Source organism: Exophiala spinifera (assembly GCF_000836115.1).
Source record: "Exophiala spinifera strain CBS 89968 unplaced genomic scaffold supercont1.5, whole genome shotgun sequence".
In the NCBI taxonomy this organism is placed as follows: Eukaryota; Fungi; Ascomycota; class Eurotiomycetes; order Chaetothyriales; family Herpotrichiellaceae; genus Exophiala; species Exophiala spinifera.
This window is the reverse complement of record NW_015622517.1, coordinates 147,544-170,253: the sequence shown is the minus strand read 5'-3', so window position 1 is coordinate 170,253 and position 22,710 is coordinate 147,544. Positions and strand designations below refer to the sequence as shown.

The window sequence follows — 22,710 nt, the reverse complement described above, 5'->3', positions numbered from 1 at the left end:
CTCCATCCTCACTCGCTGCCCGTCACCTGGCCCTGCCCGTTTAGACTTTGACTTTGCCTCCTGCGTACCTCTAGCTGGTGGCTGTTCATCACCATCTTTTATTCCTCCCTCTTCTTTCCCAAACTCTCTTCTCTCTGCTATTTTCTGCTCCTCCCGGGCACCTGGCATTGAGTCTGTCACTCTTCGATTCCAGCCCTCGTTCTCGTCCTCACTTTGTCATCTTTCCTGTCTGGATGCTCACCACGCCACCTGTCTTCCCATCTGATGTATACGCCCTGAGACCGCATTCGTCATGTTCTCACGACAGACTTCCGATCACCTGCGCAAGGTGTCGGATCTAGCGCCAGAGGTATGTCTAGAATTTCTTGCCCTGCTCCGTACTCCAGGCCCCCCTTCTCGCTGCCCATCTCGCCCCCAATGCCAGAGGAGAACAGATCTCGCATTGAGCGACGCTGCACCGTGTACACCCCTGCATTCCCAGTGTCCAACTCGAGGCGACAAGAAACACAAACACGTACGACAAGCTCTGCGAAAGGGAACCCAGCTGTCACCGCTCTGTGAACCACTCATGCCCTCTCTACAGAAGAGAGAGTCCCCAGTGAATAATACTGTGAAAATTACCGAGGCGCCGACAGGGAACACTTGGGCCTAGTGAGCCTAGATGGTGATTTCTCGCTTGTCCGGCCTGCGTTAGGACGGGTTGGTTAAGCGCAGAGGCCTCCACATTCTCGGCTCCTCTGGACAGTCCGATGGCCAGCTTGGCGCCTGGAAGATCCCTTCTATGCCCTGCACTGGCCCACCACTTCCACTCCCCGGGGCGCTCACAACACATCTTCACAACACATCTCCAGTACAGCAGAGCGCAGCAGAGCATGGCCGCCACCAAAACACCAACCTACTTACTGCTGCTGCTTCGTCTAGAAGGGACACAGTGCATGGCTTGCTCAGACGAACAACACACTCCCGACACCACACACACACCTTCAGTAATTCTCTCTGCTCCAATTCGCCGCCGTCCCTCGCCCCCATCCGGACACACTGCGACACGCTGAGATTTGCTCCAATCCTTACCTGATCCGGCCACTCCCGCTTCCGTCTATCTCTACACTACTCACCACTACTGTACGCCTGCCACGCCTGAACATACCTATCAATTCTCGTTATCAGCCTTTTATCCCACCGAGATTTCCTTTCCATCACCTCATCACATCTGGATATCCGGCGCCTATACTCCGTACTCCGTACCGCACTTTGCCACCCACTGGTCGTGTGGTCTTATTTTTTTTTGGCTTTGTCACGCTCCCTGATTACTATGGACTCCGTGTCTCTCCTCTCCCAACCTCGCTTAGCCCGCCAGCCTTCATTTGCCTCTTGGGTTTCATCATGTTTCGTCACTAATCATTCGAGTCTAGCGGCCCCGCGCCACTTGGGAAACCTCTTACAACCCCTTGAGGTCTTTCCAGCCAGCACATCGGTCGCCGACCACGACGCGCGCCGATGTCATGGATCCCGAATCTTCCGACAGCGATGTTTCGGTCGGCGGAGGAGATGAATACAGATATGCTAGTCCTTTGACGGCGCCCATTCCGCTTCCAGCACCTCCTTCGAAGCATGCGTTGGAATCAGCCGACGCCGTTCAGGCACGACTGGACGAATTGAGTCGGGTCGAAACCAACAACGAGAAGAAGTACAGTCTGCTCAAGGCCAAACGCCAGCGCAAGGATGACAAGATTCGGCGCAAGCGAGAAGCTCAGGACAAGAAATGGCTCGCCATCACCGAGGCTCGCAAACGTCGAGACGCCAGGATCGCCGCGCGACGTAAGCGCGAAGATGCGGCCTTCACCCAATTCTTTGAACATGATCTGGACGAGGAGGAAACTGTGCGTTTACGGTCATGTCTTTCACGCACGCAACTCTGGTACTGACAATAAACTAGAACCTCCGTAGACGATTGAAGCGGCTCAAGCGAGGCCTCCCCCTCGATGAATCACCCAAAGCGAGCACAAGAAGCGTTTCAGGACCATCAATGTCCCCTCCGGCCTCCTTGTCCACCATCCCACCACCGGCCAAGAGACATCAGGTTGGTCCCCCTGGCCAGCCCGATTCGGTCAACTCGGCACAATCACGACCGTCGCCTCAATCCAACATGCCAGGCTCGAGTACCAAGTCCAGCTTGCCTGGTCCGCCATACTCGTTTTACCGCGATCCGAATTCGGCGTTCTCCAGGCCGTATCAACATGGATCTTATTCTTCCTCACCAAATGGGCAGTCACCCACCACGGGGACAAACAGACTTCCTGATCCAGCACCAGCCCCGCCTAGCCATGATCGACCTCTGGGGATTTTGGGTCGGGCCACTTCTCCTCGTCCAAGACCATCCGGAAATGCCCAGTCTCCCTTGACCCCTGGGTCCAGTACGAATACCCAGCCGCCCCGGCAGACATCGTCGAGCTATGACACCCGCCCACCGCCTACCAATACGGGTTCCGGCTTCGCCTCGATCAACGCCCCTCCGTCTGGATTTGCCTCGATCAATGCACGACCGACTAGCACACCGCCCGCTGCGCACACTCCAATGACTCGACCGCAAACCGAAGGCGACGTAAATAGAACCCCAATCGGTTCTCACCCGAACGGTGGTCTGGATAAGGATCGGTTTCAACAGTACGGACATACTCCAACAGGTGTTCCGTCCCCGGGCACTTCAAATAGTGGAAGTAAGCGTACGCCCTCGACGACTCACCCATACCAAATGTCCGAAGCTTTTGCCAATAGACATCACCACTGTGAGAGGGTCGACAGTCTAAATCGAGGAATCTGGACCTCTTACGGGCCTGGAGGCACGGCTGAAAATCCGACCAGCGCAGCTGTGGAGATGTATCTTCGTTGCAACCACGACAACTGCTCTCGGATCGATTGGCGCACTGTCCATGGCCTGCAATGCCACATTGTGAAGAACCATTCGCAACCCAAGGGGACCATCGGAAGCCTGGATAAAGCTCTGGAGCGTTATGGTATACCCGTCAAGGAAGTTGAGGACTATGAGCGTGAACACGGAAACGGCTCGGCGGGCACCATGGCAGACCCCAAGAACCACAAGATCAAGGTCAAGACGAAAGAGGCCACGGGTCTGGAGACGAGACCATATGTCCGCAAAGACACTCCTGGGGTATACGATCCAGATGCGAGACCGGCAGGTTACAGGCCCAGCCCCGCAGAGAGTCCTGCACTGAGCGACGACATCAAGCAAAGCCCGACTGTCAGCATGAATGGATTCTCAAGAGAAGCAACCACGGAGGAGTCGCGGAGGCCTCCATCACAAACCACAACTGCGAGCCCGATGAATACCTATTCTTCGAGTAGTAATTGGTATCGGAATCCTTTCCCCGGTGGATTACCACCACTTCACGCAGACCTCGAGCCAAAGAGGTTGCAAGGTGACTTTGGAGCAAGCGAGGCGGCCGTCAAAAGCTCACAGCCACCTCCACTTGGCCATCATCATCAGCAGGCTGGATCTAATTTGGCGAATGGTATTCAGAACAAGTCTCCGCCTCTGAACACTCTACCTCCACCACCAAAGTCAAGCAACACAATCTCTGTCGCTGATACATCCAAAGCTGCCTCCAACATTGACGCTTCTCCGGTACCCTCGGCCTCGAGTTTAGCTCCAACCATCCCGACTACAACTGAAGCTCCTCAAGCCGCCGAAGTTCCTGCAGACGCCAACAAGGACCTGCCGGCACATAAAGAAATCGCTCCTTCAGATGCCCTTCCTGCAAAACCTAACGGACCAGCACCCGGCGCCGCAACCGCCGATCCCGATGTGCAAATGACCGATGTGGACCAGCAGCTTCAGAAGGAGAATGGAAACGAGAAGCCAACGGAAATTTCCAATGGCACCGTTGTGGGAGATGACAAACAGGCAACACCTGCGGCCGAGGTTTCTTCCGTGCCCAAGGTTGCGCCTTCTGGACCCGACGGCGAACCCGTTCCCAAGTCTGAACCTGGGGTGTCCTCTCAAGCACCAGAGGAGGCAGATTTAGAGGACCAGTCAGAGACGATTGTTGTGGATGGTGAGACGGGCAAGGAGGCAGGTGCAGCAAAGCGTAACGCGCCTAGTACCAATGGACCTTTCCAATCGCCTGTTATGACGACTCGGAGTGTTCAAGCTGCGGGTTCGAACGTCACCACGCCAACAAGACGCGGGAGTAGACGCAGCAGTGTTGTACGAAAGAGCGTCGACCGGGATGGCGACAATAATCTTAATAGTAATGAGGGAAGAGCTGACAAGGAGAATGAAGACAAGGATGAGAAAGATGTGAGAGAAGAAAAGGTTGAAAGAGAGACCAGACGAAGTATTACGGGTCGATTACTGAGACGAGGGAGGTGATGTGTGTAGGTGGTTATGATTTGGGTTGGTGTTTTCGTTATTAGTGATTTCAGGTCAAGGGGCGATCGACACGCATCGGATTGCGCAAAAACAGTTGTAACGAGTATTGTTCGGTCATGAGAGCGAGGAGGAAGAGGAAGAAGAGGAGGATGGAAAACTCGAGTTCAAAGAAGGTACCTAATTAACACGGTGATGGGTGCGGAGGATTCAAAAAGCCTTGTTTGTTTGTGTGAGATTATCATGTCAGTTTCAGCTGCTACGAGGTTATTCTCCTTTTTGTGTATGGTTTCCTACCTTCGGAGTGTATGCCGAGGGTTTTGCTTTGTGTCTTGTTTCCTTCATGAGAGTCGAGAGGTGACACTTGCTTGTTTGGTTGTATGGTTTTTATGGCCATCGTTACGAGTATTAGTTAGTGTGAGTGGGTGTTGTCATGTGAAAAAAGGGGAGAGCACTTTTTGTTTTTCTTGTTCTTGATCCTGTTTGTGGTGTCGTACGTCTCTGTCTTGAGCTCATTCTGGTTTTGCATTCATCACCTTTTTTTTTCTTTCTAATTTTTGTCATGTTGTTGTTATCGTCGTTGATGTTGATGGTGTGTTCGATGATAAGTTGCTCTTTGCTGCGGGATCCAGGTGCAGATGCATGAGACAGACGCAGATGCGAACAAATTCGAACACTGCGCGATGAGTGGTTACATACACAGGTTAATAGGTACTGTGTAGGTACTCAGGTGCTGGGTACTCAGTGTTCTAATTCTAATCTCTAAAATATTGTCTGTTGTGTCGACCGACAGCCAAAGATTACATGCCTGTACTTTCGTGTACACCTCGTGTGTATATTCGGGAGTTTGTAATACACAATACACACATATCATGATTTATTTATTGTACTTAGGGTGACAGAGCGCGCCCTGACATAGGTTCACTCTTGCACACTTTTTCACCGTTTTTTTACACTTCACACCTCCACGCTGACCACAGTTCTACGTACGTACACATATATGTACCACCTTGGCTCTACTGAACATGTTCTGTAAGACTCAGTGATCGATACAGACACAAATCAAAACAGACAGAGTACGGTGCGCGGGAGCAAATTGAACCTTCCGTTGGAGTCTTCGGATCCTCGAATCAATCTTTGGTGGATGCTATCAATGTCCCACCGCAGTACTTATTCTGGACCGAGCTACGAAGACGACTTCCGTGCCTTATAATATTACTTGGTACTGAAAGGACTGCACTTCATATCAGATTTATAACCGGCGGAGGACAGACGCTTCATGTCAGTTCTTTTACTACTGGAGGACCTCATTTCACATCGGTTAATTTTGTTTTTCTTTCATTATATCAATCACATTGATATAGTCAACAACGGCCAGAAGCCAGAAGCCAGAGTACACGACAAGACAAGAACAAGAAAGAAAGACTTTGTTCCCGACTTCTCTGAGACACTTTTCTGACTTCTTCCAGACTGTGTTCCCAAACTTTCTCCCAGATTTCAGATTTCAGACATCAGCACCTCTGTTTTTGGCTTCTTTCCAGATCACTGCACCCTTTTTTTTTGGTGGGGTTTGACAGATTTCAGACCTTTTTATTGTCTGTCTGGTGGTGACTCTCACTGCCTGGTGGCACTGATGGTCCAATTTGTGATATCGGTGGTCGACGCAGTCCCAATCACAAACGGCGTGCCATTGTCGTCCAACACGGCCTGTTGGTTCCCGTGCGCGTCGAACACGACAATCTTGACGCCCTGTGCCGTGCCCGGGGTCTGCACGAGGATGGCGTTGGCGAGGACTTGGCTCCCGAAAGGCGTGTTCCGGAAGAGGCTGCCAAAGGTCTCCTTGTGGCCGTTGACGGGGACGTTGGCGTTGGCGTTTTTGCCCGAGATGCGGTCTTCGACGTGGATGGAAACCGAAGGGGACATTTTTTGGGGTCGAGAAATTGTTTGGTCTGTAAGTCGTGTAACTTGTTACGACGAGTGGTGGTGTCTGGAGGTTGTAAGTTGTAGGTCGTGGTGAAATGGTGTGTACTCTGTAGCCTCTGGATGGGGTGCACTGTGTATGATGTTAGTTCTGTGTGCAGTAGGAAGTTGGTGGTTTGGCCGTCAGTGTACACACACACAGAGAGAGAGAGAGAGACAGAGAGAGATTGAGGAAAGGGGAGAGTACCTTTCTTGAAATCTGGTGAGGAAAGAAGAGGAGAATACTCTGACTGACTCGAGACTCATGGACAGGATCAGGACTTTACTTTATACCTTTCTGATTTCAGATCACGCACACTGTGCACAGTAAGGAGGCCAGGTCAGGCTGACCGGTGCCCTCTGAAGAGCCAAGCGAGCAAGGAAGCAAGCAAACCAACGCAAAGCATGTAAGCAACAACCAAGCCTGTCGGGGAGGGTCAGAAGCTGAAAAACGCAAAAACAGCATAAATCACAGCTTTGTCACAAATGTGAGGATGATCCCGTTGAAGGACCACGGTTGGATCTCACTGACTGGATCCAATGTACGCATGCATGCATGGCGAAGCATGGCAAGGCACGGCACGGCATTTTCATTTGTAACAATGAGAATAAACCTTCAGCTGCTGCCCACAAATAACTTGCAAGGTCCCCCCAAAGAAAAGCTGGTCTCACCGCATGAATCAGCCCATGGATAGATACAATTGCGTGCTTCTGACCATCGACCAGCAGCATATGAGACAGAAAATCCGTCTTCGTATCTGATGTGGTCACGAGCTGGGGAAGACGTGCCAGGATTAAAAGAGCCAGCTCACAGCTAAGCAAGCAACAGCAGCAGCAGCAGCAGCGTAAGCAGATTGGATACCCGTATCTTCTTCTTCTTGGCTGGACGCCAAAACAAGGATTTGAGGATTGGTTGTCACCTTTGTAGAAAATAGCAGAACCAGCAGAAAATATATCTCTCATTCTCATTGGTCTGAAAAGTGTCGTGACACGACGACTGTCAGTCTCCCTCGTGCAAAAGGTCCAGGATAGATATCTTGATTTCCATCCTTGAGCTTGACGTGTGAGAACTTGAGAAGTGGACGGCTGTCCGGGTACGACAAACGACGCGTGTCAGAGATTCCAAAGTCGAATGGATAGCCAATGTCGAACGGCTTTGGATTTGCTCTTTTTTGCAACTCACGTATGTAGACCCTTGTGAATGGACGGAGGCTCGCTTGCTTCTCATCCTGTGCATGACAGACTTTTTGCTTTTCATCCAATTGGTTCTCGTTTCGTACTTACAGGGTACCAAGTGGCTCGTCATCACCTGAGTCTCATGCCGTGGGACTCCTGCAGCATGACCAATCGAAACATCATTCAGCTCAGCTTGACACCCTTTGGCAAACCGTCCTCCGATTGGGCTCGTGCGGCATGAGTGATGAGCAAGTACCTAGGAAGTGTTATTGATGTATGAGCAGCAATACGAGACAGCTGAAGAGCCATCATAGCGTCCCTGAGAGGTATGATCGTGACCTCAAAGAACGGCCTCAGGCTGCCGCTGAACTTGAAGGGAGATGTAGACGGACCAAAGCATCTAGGACGGTGGAGATATCATGACGTCACAAAACAGTCCCCCGTCAGAACAAAATTTTGCTGTATCATTTAAAGTCACACGTTTAATCATCACATTCGAACAGGTCGCTTAGCTCAGTTGGTTAGAGGTACAATTTCCAGTCTTCGAGATGTTCAGCACATTAAACTAATTCCTAAACAGCGTGGTGCTAATAGCGTTGAAAACTGTTTACGCCAAGGTCGCGAGTTCGACCCTCGTAGTGACCATTTTTTTTTCTCCCTACTTTTTTGTTTCCCATTATCGTTCGGATTTTTCAACACCGTGAGGAGTAAATAAGTAAATTCCCCTTTTTGTGAGATGGATTAAAGAGCGGCCCTTCCGTCACCCTCTAGGATCGAACTATAAATGGAAATTAGGTTTTTCGTTCTCGAGTAATAGAGGTAGGGCCGTGCGGAAAGATGTTGTGCTCATGCCAGGGGTCGGGGGGCGTAGCTGAAATCAGAATTTGTGGGGAAACAGAGTCCAAAAGCAGGACTGCGTAATGCTAAATTCATTGGCAAATTTCGTATTCGGCTCACTGGTGTGGGCTGTATGATTCAGAGCCATTGTATCTCGTGTCAGCAGTGAGATGTGACGCCTGGCTGGCTGGCGGGGGCGGACCGGCTAGACTACACCCGCGACAGAAGATCTCTTCCGTGGCATGTGAGCAACGATGGAGTTGTTCTTCTGATCAAGACTGTGAGGCTTTGAAGGTAGTGGGGGAGTTCAACCCGGAGGTAAGAGTGATGGATGAGTGGGAAGGATAGCGACCCCTGTGGTAGTCTGAGTTGGGGAGCGGTTGAGATACGGATACTCTCCAAGATATCAATACACACCAGCTGAATACTTCATGCCAACGATACGGGTACAATGTTCAGTAGCACTCCGTAAGAACCCGGATCTACAGGATACAAACACACCGAATCAACTTTGCTACCATAGAATACACAATTGATTGACTCTCTGTTCCAAATTTCCAGAGCATAGTCGATCTTCGTACATTGCTGTCGATGTTCACTCATGCCTTTTGACAAGACTTGGCCCATCACACGCTTGCTTTTTATAGCGAAACGCCCTCACTTTCACACCCTAGGCCTTGCAAAATCAAGCAGTAGCTTCTTGTGCTTCTGCCCCTTCAAGAACCAGCATACCCTTTTCCGATTTCAATTCTTCCAAACTCTTTACCTTGATCTGCATGACCCTAAGTACAGTGTACTTGTGCTTGCTGTGCACGACCTTTCGATGCCTATTTCTTCGCTTCTTCTTCTCCTTATCCATCATCGGGTTGGTTTCCAATCCCATCACACGTACACGGCACTCGAAAAGTCGTTCGTCGATATATTGCGGCTCGCCTGTTCGCTTGGCATCGTAGGATTCGGTATTCTTAGCGCCAGCTTTGAGCGTGTAGTCGCGCGATCCCAATATGGATGCGCGGTTGAAGCGCAGGATGTCACCTGGGGACACACCGTGCATGTGGAATGGGAGGCGGAGCACGTCGCCTTCCGTGAGCATATAGGGAAACTTGTGAATGTGCGAGATGACGTAGTGTGGCTTCTGGTCCGCTAGACGAGGGAGGAGGGATTGTAGAGACGACGAGAGAACTAGGGGCCGACTGAGAGAGTTCGTCGTCGACGAAGGTGCGGATATGGATGTTGCAGAGTGCGACGTCGGAGAGGATGCAGATGTAGCTGTTTGGAGATAGCTGGAGGGAGGGATTTCAGCTTGAGTATTGTGGAAATCGTGAGCTGGACTGGCGGATTGTTGGGTCGCTGCTTGGTGAAGGCCACGGGAGCGGAAGGGGAGAAGAAATGTTGCGGGTTGGGTTTGTTTCGGAGAGATGTCGAGTGCGCTCTGGAGGAGGCTACGGGATGAGACGTGGTGTGAGCGAGATTGCTGAGGTTGGCGAAGTATTCTGAGCGGTTATGTTAGTCGTTCCCGACAGACATTTGACAGTAGAAAGGTAGCGCGAATTCTTTACCTGACTGGAGTGCCCGACGGCGCCCTTGAGGGCATGGAGTCGAATATGCATTTAATCACGCGCCCGCAGATACGACACATCTTGGAAATGTGGTGGAGGCGTCCGAGAAGCCCTGATCCGTCGTTGTGGTCAGAACGACAACGTTGTCCTACGGTTTCGGTACTGCGACGCTCAACTGAACCTGAAGTCGGAATGTTCAATCGAGCTGTAAATGTCAAGACTTTGCTGAGCTAGCACGTGATTAAGTACTACTGTCGAGTATTTTGTCTCCAGGTGCAATTGGCAATACTTCAACACATTACGCCTCCTTGTGCAGTTCCCTACCTGTTCTTTCTCTACTGAAACAATAACGTCCCAAATCACCGACTTCATGGCCATTGACGGGTTGCTTGGAGGCTCTTTAAATAATTGCACAGTGCCAGAAATTAAAATCTTTAGCTCATTCTTTCATAACGTGATTCAAAAGTCTCCCCAACACTCCCCTGACGCTGCGGCCATTACCGGTCTTTAATGCCGTCAATACCACTGCAACGCTCGTAGCAAACACGGCCTGCTCTCGCCTCTGGTATTTCTTGTCGTACACTCTAGGCAGGACTGTAGCAAGGGCCCTCGGTGCGACAAAGAAAGCGATCTCTTGTCGCCGGCTCGGCTTTTCCAAGAGTATGGACCATCCGCACGCAAGGCACCCTGCCAGAATGCAGAGGCCCGAATCCCACATCTGTGGAGATATGGTACGGTACGAAAACACCTTTGGCCCCAGGCGTGTCCTGGCCAGACAGACGGCGTAGTAAAACAGTGCGACGAACGCAGCCAGGAACGAAGACGACCTAGCCGCGGCCTTCACGGCCTTCAACGCCGCGCTGAGCGTAGGATGGTGGAACCGCGCGAGAAGCTGCAGCGGCACGTAGACTCCCATTGCGAACTTCCAACTTCGCCAGAACCGCGACACGGCGTGTCTTTCGCAGCTCGCACCGGTTCCGCAGTGGTACAGCTCGCAGGGAACGGGGACGGTTCGGGCAGGGTCTCCCCAGATCTCTGGTAGGCCCAGCTCGCGGCAGAGGCTTTGGAGGAGAAGCGGCGGCGCTCTGCCCGTGTCTTGGTGGCCGTATACGAATTCGCCTCTTCGCGCGAGCCGGAGAGCCTGGATGATGCGCGGGTCGATGGCGGCGGCCCGCGAGATCCACCGGTTGTATTCCCGCGGCAGGCGCTCCGGGGAGTAGAACCACGACCACATTATCACAGCGGCCGACGTCGCGAATACGGCTGGGTCCATCAATTTGCGTACCGTAGAGGCAAGTCTCGGATGTCGGTGCTCCGGGTGCCATGGTCTTGACCGAGTTCGCGTCCACGCCGTGATGACTGCGATGTCTAGTGCCCGGCTGAATGCGAAGAGCGTGAAGTCGATCGTCTTACCGGAGTAATGTGGGTGATATGAAGGTGGTGGGAGACGGTGCTGATTGGGTGACTCGAGGATGTTGACGTCGCTCGCGTCGGTACGCGATTTTGCTCGCTTTCGAACCCAGCTTTCATCTCGGTTGAGGAGGTCAAAGGCCACCCAGGCCGATACTAGTGAACATAGAAACTGGATCTGGGTCGCGAACTTGGTGCTGGATGCTCGACTGTGGCCTGAGGACCACCTGGTGGAGAGAAGCCACTGGAGACATATGTGAACAAAGCGTGGAAGAGCTGTTGCGCCTCCGACGATAACGGCCACGGCCGACGGGAAGCGGTTGAACTCTGTGGATGTTTTGAGGATCCTACACAGATTGGCTAGCTGCTCGTGCGCAGAGACGTTTCCCTGTTTGAGATTCCTGAGGAGAACAAGTAGCCTGGGTCCAGTGACTGTGATGTACCCTAAAGCGTAGGCCCGAAGAAGAGGCTTTACGACGCTTAGGTTGAGAGCCTCGGTCGGGCGGGCCCTGACGATCGTCATGATATCTGTGGCATTCACTGTGTCTCCTAAGGGAGGACAATATTTGAGTATCCGAAGGAGAACACTGCAAGAGCAAATGCGCGTTAGCTAGTCATGGTTGACGGATAGAATTGGCTGCGAAGAAGATGTCCGTTGAATTACTGTAGTCGTCGTTGATAACGCGCTTCTCCCGGGACTTGGCGTTGAGGTACGAGGTTCCTTGGGGCTCAGCGGTGGCGCATCTACCGAGCCCCTTTCCATCGTCGTCTGGACTTCTGGATCTCGCCTGATCATGTCGTTCAACGACCTCATCATCCAACTGATTTGTATACGGCCTCAGTGACAGACGCTCGACAGGATTCCGCGGTTGAAGCCAGAATCCGCACACTCCGCAATTGATCGCCAGCCTCACGCTCTTCAAGTGGAGCTTCTCAACCTTAACGCCCAAATCATTTCACTTCAGATAGAAGTACAACTTTCTGAGCTTTGCATGTTCAGATGGCTCCAGATGGCAGGCCGACCTACATCAGGGTCAACAAGAAACACCTTCTGCCCGAGACACTTGATGCATATAATTTGCCCTGGGAATGGTTCGACGAGGATAGGGAATATTTGGTCATCAAGAAGTATATCGACGATGATCTTCTAGAAGAGCTTTTCCAACACACACGCGACTTGAAGGCGCCGAAACCTCTCATTGACCGAGGGACCCTCAGACCTTCAAGGCCTTACCGCGGTGATGGTTACTCGAGGCCCAGGGATGACGACAATAATCTCCTCAATCTTGAAGTCAACTTGGAGGATGAAGAGACGTTTCGAATGCCGACCATGACTTTCCGAAACACTGGCGAGCTGTTGGAGGATTACAATGACCTTCGACGACGATACAAGTTTGGGTCGTTGACAAGAGCGAGCGTTATGAGTGCCCGACAACACTGGGATCGAGAGGACTGCCCCGGGGTTGCGTTTGATTATTTTGATGCGGTCTCCAATGCTCTAGACAGTCAGTTTCGTTGGATGTACGCCTTCGTTCGTTGTCCTTGTCAGACATGGACACTAACTCCTCGCAGACACGGACAGACCAGAGTGCTGAGCTTGGACTCGTTTCAAGTATGTATCGCTTGGATATGGATGCTGATGAGCCTGCTGTCTTACGAACTCTAGCTATTTCTATCTCGTCTACCAGAACTTGATGAAGACGAAATTGCTTTGGCCACGAAACTGCTTCGCCAGATTAAGCAGAAATTTGAGCCAAACAACACTCCCAGCAGACGGTTGGCTCCAGTGGTGCGACGAGCGGATGGCGAGAAAGGTAGAGACGAGACCAAGTGGGTCACTTTTCTGAACATGCCATACCTGTCGACACAGGAGAGCGAGATCAGGAGACCTCTGGATCAACAGTACTCATTCACGCAGTCACTGGTTCAATATCAGTATCCTCTCGAGGCGGCCATCGAGCCAGACCGCCAACAGCTAAACTATTCGATCCGCAAAGCCTATCCCGCTCGACGGGTGCATGTACCAATGTTTTGGGCGCTTCTCACAAGCTCGGGTGAGTGCCAATTTTACTTGAGCACACTCCCTTATATGGTCCGTCTCAATTGGTCCCGCTCAACCTCAGACGGAAGCTCACAAGGTGCATGGTCTGCTAAGGAACTCTGATCACTGTGTGTTTGGAGCAATTCAGTGACATATGTAAACCCTCATTGCGACCAACGAGACTAAACATGTCGGACAACGGCATCCAACAGCGGCGGGTGCGGATCAAGGATCCTCAGGGCAGAATGTTTCACTTCCCGTTGGAACTGTGTGATTCGTATTTTGTGAGTTGACCCAGAATACTCTGGAATATCCGATTGTGGAACTCTCGAGAAAAGAAGACTCACCTCAGAGTTATTTGCCTTTCTGACAATGACCGTCCAGGCTCTGATGCGTGCCGTGGTGATTGCGTGCCAGAAGGATGCTGATGGGACGGTTGAGAGCTTCCGGATAATGGATGAAAAAGGAGACGAAATCACTGCCGAAGATTGGTTGGCATACTGTGCTCGACAACGTGGAACATTCATCGATGTATGGGTCCGTGTGTTGTCGACTGCCCCGCAATTGCCGGATCTTGATTCTGGGCTTTCCGTTGTGTTGAGGAAACGATCTCGGTCGATGAGTGGTGACGAATCGCTCCATGAGTCGGCAACGGAGCAGACAGACAAACTACCCGACACGCCATCCAACACTGCCGATCGACGTTACTTGAGCACTGGAAGCTCCAATGCCTTGATTCTCTACGACAAGAAGCGGCCAGTTGCGGGAGATGAAGAGCGAAACAAGTCTCTTGCATTGGCCATGTCCAAGGCCAAATCTCAACACCAGGCAGGGGTCAAACTGCCTCCTAATCGCGTTCCACGATTCCTGCTCCAACCTCAAGTCCCTACTATCATGAATTTCACCTTTCCAGACCTCAAGCTCGAAGACATCTTCTACCGCCACCAGCCTGTTGTTAAAAGGCAGTCTGAAAATTCCGAAAGGGAGGCCGCCAATGTCGAAGTAGATAGCCGAAGCGACTCCCAAACGTCAAAGGACAGCGGCAATGCACAAAAGATTTCAGAAGACGGCTCAGACAGGAGGTCAAATGCGAGGTCAGACGAAAGATCGGACGAAAGATCAGACGGGGCATCAGATGGAAGCTCAGACAGTTTCATTGTTCCAAGAGTGCCTCCATTCTTCCTCTGGCCAATTGATACTGTCTCAGGGAGACGAAGTGCCGCTCAAAAGAGGACATCCAGCCACATCGATGTTGCAGACGATGCTGTAGATCACGCAAGGTCCGGAGTCAGAGAAGGGAGAGAAGCAGCCGAGAGGAACCCATTGACCAAGGAGCAAGAGAAAGACCTCAAGACCATCTTGAAGGACGTTGACATTGCCTTCCAGAAAGCCAAGTTTGACGATCTCGAATATTCTCGCAGTCGAAAGTTCCTGGCCAAGTTATACAAAGAAGATCCAGGCGAACCGGTTGACCTCAAGGCTATAGAAGACGAATACTCGAAGATGAGCGAGCTACATGAGCCCATTCCCCTGAGTGAGGTCCCATCAGAAGGCTGCTCCTGGCAAAGAGCGCTGGTAGAAATTATGAACCGATGGGAGTACATCGCAATATCCTTTTACCCCGAAGAAACGGATGACAAGGTCCATCAAAAGTTGACGCTTAGCCGAGCCCGCTTCTTCAAGGTGAGTAGTGTTCAACGCCGCGTGCACCTCGCTGGACGCTTTATGGACTGACGTTGTCTGCTCTAGGATATTTGTGCCCTCTGCGAACCTCAGTTTTATTGGAGCAAGATAACCGCCGACGGACTGGCACAATACAACGAGGAAGGACAGACACCCGTGTTCATCAACAATTCCTCTCAGGTCGTTGACGCTCGCATTCCAAGATCCACCGTGCAGTCCGAAAAGAAATGCTACGAGTGCAAGCTCGACGGCGACGATCTTGCAGAATTTGCGACTCCCGATGCTGCTCGTGCACATTTGCGTGAGAAGCATTTCGAGCCTGGAACAGCGCCTGATGCCGAATTGGATCGATACATCGTGCCGGCGAATCGAGTTATTGATTTCATCGCCTGTGCTGATAGCCACCGGTTGATGCTGAAAATGCTCGATCACCTGGGGGCCATGGCCCAACTCATCGCCGATATCCGCGAAGGAGTCACATCCACAGGGCTGTTTGACAGCTCTACTTACCGACTCCCCTTGTCGCTGGTGCAGGCGTTTCGACAATTCCTCGCAGGCACGATCTACGCAGCTCACGTCGCATTTACAGCAAGAATCAACTATCAGGACACACCAAAGAATGGCAGAAGAGTGAGGAGGTTGATAGAACCGGAGCAGATGGACAACATCGTCATCTACGGCGCCGACGTGGAGACATCGTTGAGCAAGGCAAAAAATGATCTCATGCTCATGAGCCATGCGGGTGATTACTCTTCGAGCGCGTCGTATGAGGCGGTGGGACCTGCGTATGTGTTACTCACGCTGCTTCGCGACCTCTACGAGAGAACAAACGCAAAGGATGGCCTGAACCTTTTGGGGATGTACAAGGACCATATCGGCCGACTGGTATGTCATTCATTCTCCTTGGGGTGACTATCTCCATTCAGAACTGACACTCATCTCGTCTAGGATTTCCAGGTCAAGCATCATCCTCGTCGACGACTGCGGAAAGACATTGTCCACTTTCGAGAAGAGATCCGAACCGTCCAACAAATCATTAACGAGCAATCCGACATGATTACCCAGTTCTGCCGGACGTTGCGCCCGGCGAGCTTCAAGGTGACATCCCCCCAACGAGTCGAACAGCATAAGCTCGAAGAGCAGGCGTTGGAGCACGTCCAATCGCTTGGGAGGAGCAACCGGCAAGTCTACGACCGACACACCCGCAAACTCAAGAGACTGGAGCAGGAGGTCCTCGAGGGTGTGGAGATTGAACAAGACGACCACGGCAAAGCGATCTTGGTATTCACCATTGTAACGGTCGTCTTCCTCCCTCTCTCGTTCGCCACGAGTTTTCTCGGGATGAACACAAGTGACATCCGTTCGACGAACTCTACCCAGTGGTTGTTTGGTCCATCGCCCTGCCGCTGACAGTTTTGACCATGGCCACCGCCGTGTCCATCGGCTATTACGGCGAGCGCATTCGAGAGGTCCTAGCCCGAGTCTTGCCCGCCGCTTGGGCCGCTCCGGATCAGGGGCGGGCGTTGCGCGGAACCCGCTCATCGTCCGCGCACAGGTCTAGAGGGAGGCAGAAAGACGACTCCGACTCCGACTCCGACTCGAGATCCGTGTACGAGGAAATGACTACAAGTCAACATCGACGCCGAGGGCTAGTGAGTCGGCTTTCGAAACATGTGTTAGGTGAGATTCAGAGGGGAGATCCATCGTCTGCCTAGGGAAGGGAGCTACAAATATCTGTTCGTTCCGTGTGCGCTTGGCCCCCGCCGCCCCTGACCCAATGGTCCCTTGGCCGGGCCTGCAGCCTGATACTTGCTGCGTACTGATGATGCTGAATCGTCGTTCGGGGACCCGCATCTTGGAGGGTCATATCGTGGTAAGGGTCGATGAACATAGACCTAAATAAACCCTACAATAGTCGAATAGGCAAGTCGGACCGACTAGTCAGAAAGAGTTCAAGGCAAATATCGTTGTCTGGACCAGTCGAGAGCATTCGTAGAGCAGCTTCGGGCATTGTCAAACGACTATTGGCAGCGTTTCCTGCCGGGCTTGGAATGAGACACTGAAATTCTGTCTGCACTCGTGGTAAGAAAAGGTTGACAATAATGCTCGCCGTTCGACCGACTGTGCAGCATGACACTGTTCAGCGACTGCCAAAGATGGCGATGTAGTATCTCAATCACGAAGGTGTTGTTCACTCCATGCCGCACAAGAATCGAGGATCGTGGCATCGAGGGAAGGGAGCCTCAAAAGTGGCGGCACCGATCGCCAGATCCAGCGCGAAATTGCCCTACAATACTCCGTACAAGCTGCGCCGTACTGTGGCTTGGACACTTTGTTCTGGCAGTTCTGGCAGGATTGATGTCTCCCGGCCCTTAGCCCCAGATGACTCCTGCAAGTGATGAAATGCGGCTGTCTGGGACCCTGAAAATCATATGTCAAGCAAGATCTTGTGAAGTGGTTTATGGAGCACGGAGTGGGCGTACTGACTCCATCGACTCCATTATGGATCTTCCATCTGAAACTGAGATTAATGAATAAGGGTGTGTGTGCTCCGTACAAGATCGACAAGCGAACCAGTCTGAATTCCGATACAGCGACGCGCTGTACAGATCTTCAGAGTGATCTTGATTGAAGGCCTATCGACAGCCGAGTGTTACATGTGTCGGAGATGAATGAGTTGTCTTTGGGCCAATGAACTTCCTGGAGGACATGTTACTCTAAATGCCGCCTCGACACGTTTTCAACAGTTGTACCTGTATCACGTCGTTGGGCCCCTGTATGTTTCTAGAAAGTTGCACCTCAGGCGACATTTAATCGTACACAAGGAATGTGATGATGGATCGATGGTGGTGCGGATCAGGGTTTGGGGGATTCAGTGCTTGCACCATACGACATTCATACGAGATACAGTACATACGAGTACCTACGATACGAGCACTTACGATACGAGCACTTACGGCGTATTATCCCCCGTACTCCATATTCAGCGACGATCCAGGTCCACAGACTGCGCCCCAATGACATCAACAACGGGGCCAAGAATTTACAGTACAGGAATGTGATACGAACCGTGACATTACTAGAGTTAGTTAGCAGGTGTCTAGTTTGTAGTTACTGCCACTGTCGCTATCCGCACTCCATACATCTATTCGTTACCGTCATACTATGTGCTGTAGTTAGCAACTTAGCTAGCAACTTAGTTTATACGCAGTACATTAGGCGGGCAGGTATCCGTACCTCGAGCAACAAAACCTCAACTTCAGCTTCATCCCTCCCACATCCTCTCCCCTTCACCTCTTTCGTTCGGGCTGCTTCATTCTGTTGCTCTACATTCGTTATGTACACGTCCGTTTTGGCCCTCCTGGCCCTCTTCCAGTCTGCCCTTTCATCTCCCCTCAACCCTCGATTCGAATACGCCGTCAAAGAGTCCATCAATGTACCCCCCAAATGGTCGGTAGCTGGAAATCCTCACCCATTTCACCTCTTGAAGCTCAACATTGGACTACAACCCAGCAACTTTGACCTTCTCGAGCAACATTTGTTCGAAGGTAAGCTTCCCCTGCCCGAACTACCAAGCAGCTTTGGTCGAAGCTGACCTGACAATTAGTCTCGGATCCCTCTCACCATCGCTACGGCCAACATCTATCTCAGCAACAAGTCCACGACTTAGTTTCACCGACTGACGAGACCTTGGAGTCAATTCAGGACTGGCTATCCGAGAACGACATTGACTCGTCTCATATCCAATTCAACGCGGCCCGAGACTGGATCACACTTACTCTCCCTGTCGCCCAGATCGAACGGCTCCTCGACACCAAATACTCAGTTTACAGACACGAAGATGGAACAAAGCTCGTCCGCACCACAAGCTGGTCTCTCCCACGCTCGTTGCATGACCACATCACCACCATTCAGCCCACGACTGCTTTTCTCCGGGCAAACCCCAAAGGTGAAACTGTCCTGACGATCCCGACCGAGATAGATTTGGCTGAACTCACTGCTGCCGCCAACTCGACTTCCCTGAACCAAGTCTGCAACTTTGCCGGCATGACGACCAAATGTTTGAGAACGTTGTACAACACCGTCAACTACACCCCTCAGTCCGTCAAGAACAACTCGATCGGCTTCACCAACTACCTCGGTCAAGTCTCTAACCGATCCGACGCCAAACTGTACCTCCAAAACTTCCGCCCCGAGGCCATCAACTCCTCTTATGCACTGAAGCAGGTGTCGATCGACGGCGGCCCAGTCGACAACGCTACCGCGGGGGCTGGGGTCGAAGGTAACTTGGATCTCGAAACCATTCTTGGCCTTGTGTACCCGACCCCCGTCACGGCCTACTCAACGGGCGGCATGCCCCCCTTTGACCCTGACGCATTCACCGCCGAAAACACCAACGAGCCCTACCTGACGTGGGTGCTGTGGATGCGCGACCAAGACCCGGCCAGCCTTCCCAGCGTCGTCTCGACCTCCTACGGCGACGACGAACAAACCGTGCCCCAGACCTATGCCAAGCAGGTCTGCAACCAATTCGCAGCTCTCGGAGCCCAAGGCATCTCTTTGTTGTTCAGTTCCGGCGACTACGGTGTTGGCGGCAACGACAGCTGCGTGAGCAACGACGGCAAAAACACTACCACTTTCCTGCCCGCGTTCCCCGCTTCGTGTCCCTACGTGACCACGGTCGGCGGCACGAGAGGGTACCCCGAACAAGTGGCATTTGACCCGGCCAACGGGTACGCCTCCGGGAGTGGCTTTAGCAACTACTTTGCCCGTCCGAGCTGGCAGGATACCGCGGTCGAACGGTACCTCGACACCCTCGGCGACAAGTTTAACGGTCTGTACAACTCGTCCGGTCGCGCGTACCCAGACATTTCCGCCCAGAGTTACCGGTACATTGTGTTTTTCAACGCCAGTGTGCGCACGGTCGACGGGACAAGCTGCGCGGCGCCCACCATGGCGAGCATCTTCTCGCTCGTCAACGACGCGCTCGTCGCAAAGGGGAAGTCGCCCATGGGATGGCTGAACCCGTGGCTATACCAGGAAGGATTCGCGGCGTTTACAGACGTGGTCAACGGGACCAGCGTTGGCTGCGATGGTCCTGGTTTCGGTGCTGCGACGGGTTGGGATGTCGCGAGTGGATTCGGCACTCCGGATTTCGAAAAGATCCTGGACGTTTTGGGGATTGGGAGTGGTGAGTCTGGCGTCTCTTCAAAGAGACGAGATGTCTTCTCGTGAGCTTTGAGAGGGGACTTGTCGGCGTCGTCCGAGAATTCCAACACATGAACACAAAACCACACAACACACACATACAACGGGATACAGTCTTCGTGTCAGTGTGGTAATTACCACTCCTCTTTTACTTCATTTTTGATACGGAATGGGGTCGAGGGGTATCATCTTATGACATTGCATCAGCATCGGCATCGGCATCGGCACTGGTATCGCATTGGGTTGCATAGAATTGCAATAGCATTGCAATCATTACGATTAGAATATTTAATCCGCACGAGAGAATCACGACGTTGTACTCGTGCTACGACAGTAATATCCCACAGCCCAGTATCGCATCGCATCGCATAGCATCGCATAGCATAACAAAGCGAAGTATACCTAACATAGCGAGCGCGGCACGATAACATCCGTCAAAGTCACCGGGCAGGTAGGACACGTATAATTAATGATCGACCTGAGTCCGGAGAGCACAAATACACCGACCCATTGTGGTGCCCCGTGGGAGATACTACTGTGAAGTGCTAGTTCAAGGTAGTGCCCCTTCGTTCTCGGATTGCCTTTTCCACTATTCCTTCCGCGTTTAAAATACCGTCTAGAGTGTGAGGAGCATGAAGGCCGGTGAGTACCTACCCAAGGTACCTGCATTACCCAACTGTGGAAAGAAACCCCCAAGGGGCCGCCGTGTAGCGTTGTATCCTGTTCTTGCGTTGTATTGTACTGTATTGTATTGTATTACGCTGCGCTGCCTCGACTTGACTTGCCTTGCCTTGCCTTGCTTTGCCATCTCTAGCATGATGAGGTCACTATATTCGTACTGCCCTGCCTTCCCTTGCCTGGCCTTGCCTTGCCATCTCTAGCGATAACAGGACTGGGGCCGAGTCAAATCGATTCAAGACTCGGTAGCACATTTGTTGAACTTGGCGTTCGACGTGGCTATACTTTTCCGGAGCAGGACCCAGGTTGTGCTGTCTCATTCTTCTTCAAGATCATCATTCTGTCCATCTTGTGTGGGAATTGGTGCGTGGCCGAGGTGGACACTCCAAACTCGTATAGAGAGCTTCGGAGGGCCGTTGGTGTAAACGTCAAACTCTCGTCGTGCGGTGAACGCTTCAGGTCATCAGCGACCGCAATCGATGAAAGAGGTATGATCACGGCATCCTCACCATGCCCAACATCTTGATGTATACGGGCTCGTGTAGTAGGAGAGCCGAGAAAAGATCGATCCGGACGGAGCGAGGATTGCCGAAGGGTTCATTCGTCGGGAGTGGCGTGAAAGTTGTAGTGTTTCCTAGGACCACAATGCAGGACCTCAGACATAGATCTGGTGTTCATCTCTCTGCCATCTTGTTGCAGGAACGATCACTGGATGACAGCGTCGATGTACAGCGCCTTTACAGTCATCCACAGGCCATACCTCCATCCACTTGTCAATCTCGTCTATTTTCTCTTCGTTGTCCCTCTTCGTACGAACTGGTCAAGCAGCTGCCATACCCATAGGGATCGTAGTCAAAACACCATTCTTGTCGTAACGGGCCTTGAAAAATGTATAGTTTAACGTGATCGTCTCAATTCCTTTCATGTTCGGATCCTTTGCGAATTCCGGATCGATGAAGAAAAACACGGGCATATCGACCGTCTCTCCTGCGTTCAGCCTCTGCTCCTCGAAACAGAAACATTGGATCTTGCTGAAATACGGTGCCACCTGCGCCGGAGTGACAGAGTATGTCGCTACGCCAATAATGTCTGCGTCGCTTTTGTTCGTGGCCGTGTAAAAGGCCAATGCGGTTTCGCCGGGCAGGACGCGGACTTCACGTTGCTGAGGTGTGAACTTCCAAGGGAGAATATCGGACACGGAGCCTTGAAAGGTGATGCGGAGGCGGCGGTGGTCTTCGACTGGCTTGAGTCGGACTGCTGGGTCACCCGAACCGTCGTGGGCTTTGACCGGTTGACCTGACCAGCCTGTCTGTTGGCAAATCTGGGGGAGAAACGAGTAAGCCAAGGGGAAGTAGCTAGATGATCCGAGTGGAAGTAGTCTACCATTTTATATAGAGGGACCGACGCATATGAGAGGGCGAGCAACAATATGCCCGCACTGAGGCCGTAGTACCTGGTGCTGTATGAGTATGGAAAGGTCTTTGGGCTTCTTTCAAAACGTACATGGTCGTTTGGTTCTTCTTCCGAGCCTCAGCCCGAGCAGCTTCCCACGGTGAGGCATACTGGGCTCGCCTGGTGGTGGTGTTGGAAATATTTCGAGCTGCGGTTCTCGATGCTCGAAGAGGCTGTCGAAGGTCTCGGAAGAAGCTTGATCCCACTCGTGGGAATCTCGAAGCTAGGTAAAAAGTGTTCATTTCGATGATAACCCTCCTCTAGGAATTTGTCGAGCTTGGTAGAGGGGGAGTGAAGCTCTCTGCATCGCGAGCGCGAAG

The 22,710-nt window shown here is 52.1% G+C and overlaps 8 protein-coding genes and 1 non-coding gene across 9 annotated transcripts; 5 read left to right on the top strand and 4 right to left on the bottom strand.

Moving 5' to 3' along the window:
• Positions 1-1,502: 1,502 nt before the first annotated feature.
• On the top strand, positions 1,503-4,390 carry PV08_06650 (uncharacterized protein; the record flags this gene model as incomplete). The annotated part of the gene is made up of 2 exons (XM_016380983.1): positions 1,503-1,880; positions 1,937-4,390. The coding sequence occupies 2 exons, from the start codon at positions 1,503-1,505 to the stop codon at positions 4,388-4,390; spliced, it is 2,832 nt and encodes a 943-aa protein (XP_016234085.1).
• Positions 4,391-6,001: 1,611 nt separating this feature from the next.
• PV08_06649 (uncharacterized protein) lies at positions 6,002-6,310 on the bottom strand (the record flags this gene model as incomplete). Its single annotated transcript, XM_016380982.1, has 1 exon — positions 6,002-6,310. The coding sequence occupies one exon, from the start codon at positions 6,308-6,310 to the stop codon at positions 6,002-6,004; it is 309 nt and encodes a 102-aa protein (XP_016234084.1).
• Positions 6,311-8,024: 1,714 nt separating this feature from the next.
• PV08_06648 lies at positions 8,025-8,167 on the top strand. The gene has a single exon. It is a non-coding gene; the product is annotated as a tRNA-Trp (tRNA).
• An 877-nt stretch (positions 8,168-9,044) lies between these two features.
• PV08_06647 (uncharacterized protein) lies at positions 9,045-9,953 on the bottom strand (the record flags this gene model as incomplete). The annotated part of the gene is made up of 2 exons (XM_016380981.1): positions 9,045-9,852; positions 9,919-9,953. The coding sequence occupies 2 exons, from the start codon at positions 9,951-9,953 to the stop codon at positions 9,045-9,047; spliced, it is 843 nt and encodes a 280-aa protein (XP_016234083.1).
• A 404-nt stretch (positions 9,954-10,357) lies between these two features.
• Positions 10,358-11,851, bottom strand: PV08_06646 (uncharacterized protein; the record flags this gene model as incomplete). The annotated part of the gene is made up of 1 exon (XM_016380980.1): positions 10,358-11,851. One exon carries the CDS (start codon positions 11,849-11,851, stop codon positions 10,358-10,360), a length of 1,494 nt encoding a protein of 497 aa, XP_016234082.1.
• A 477-nt stretch (positions 11,852-12,328) lies between these two features.
• PV08_06645 (uncharacterized protein) lies at positions 12,329-13,492 on the top strand (the record flags this gene model as incomplete). Its single annotated transcript, XM_016380979.1, has 3 exons — positions 12,329-12,849; positions 12,901-12,940; positions 12,995-13,492. The coding sequence occupies 3 exons, from the start codon at positions 12,329-12,331 to the stop codon at positions 13,490-13,492; spliced, it is 1,059 nt and encodes a 352-aa protein (XP_016234081.1).
• A 65-nt stretch (positions 13,493-13,557) lies between these two features.
• Positions 13,558-16,462, top strand: PV08_06644 (uncharacterized protein; the record flags this gene model as incomplete). Its single annotated transcript, XM_016380978.1, has 4 exons — positions 13,558-13,653; positions 13,754-15,052; positions 15,119-15,937; positions 16,001-16,462. The coding sequence occupies 4 exons, from the start codon at positions 13,558-13,560 to the stop codon at positions 16,460-16,462; spliced, it is 2,676 nt and encodes an 891-aa protein (XP_016234080.1).
• Positions 16,463-18,389: 1,927 nt separating this feature from the next.
• PV08_06643 (uncharacterized protein) lies at positions 18,390-20,287 on the top strand (the record flags this gene model as incomplete). Its single annotated transcript, XM_016380977.1, has 2 exons — positions 18,390-18,600; positions 18,660-20,287. The coding sequence occupies 2 exons, from the start codon at positions 18,390-18,392 to the stop codon at positions 20,285-20,287; spliced, it is 1,839 nt and encodes a 612-aa protein (XP_016234079.1).
• A 1,471-nt stretch (positions 20,288-21,758) lies between these two features.
• On the bottom strand, positions 21,759-22,632 carry PV08_06642 (uncharacterized protein; the record flags this gene model as incomplete). The annotated part of the gene is made up of 3 exons (XM_016380976.1): positions 21,759-22,259; positions 22,322-22,391; positions 22,442-22,632. 3 exons carry the CDS (start codon positions 22,630-22,632, stop codon positions 21,759-21,761), a joined length of 762 nt encoding a protein of 253 aa, XP_016234078.1.
• Between the last annotated feature and the right edge of the window lie 78 nt (positions 22,633-22,710).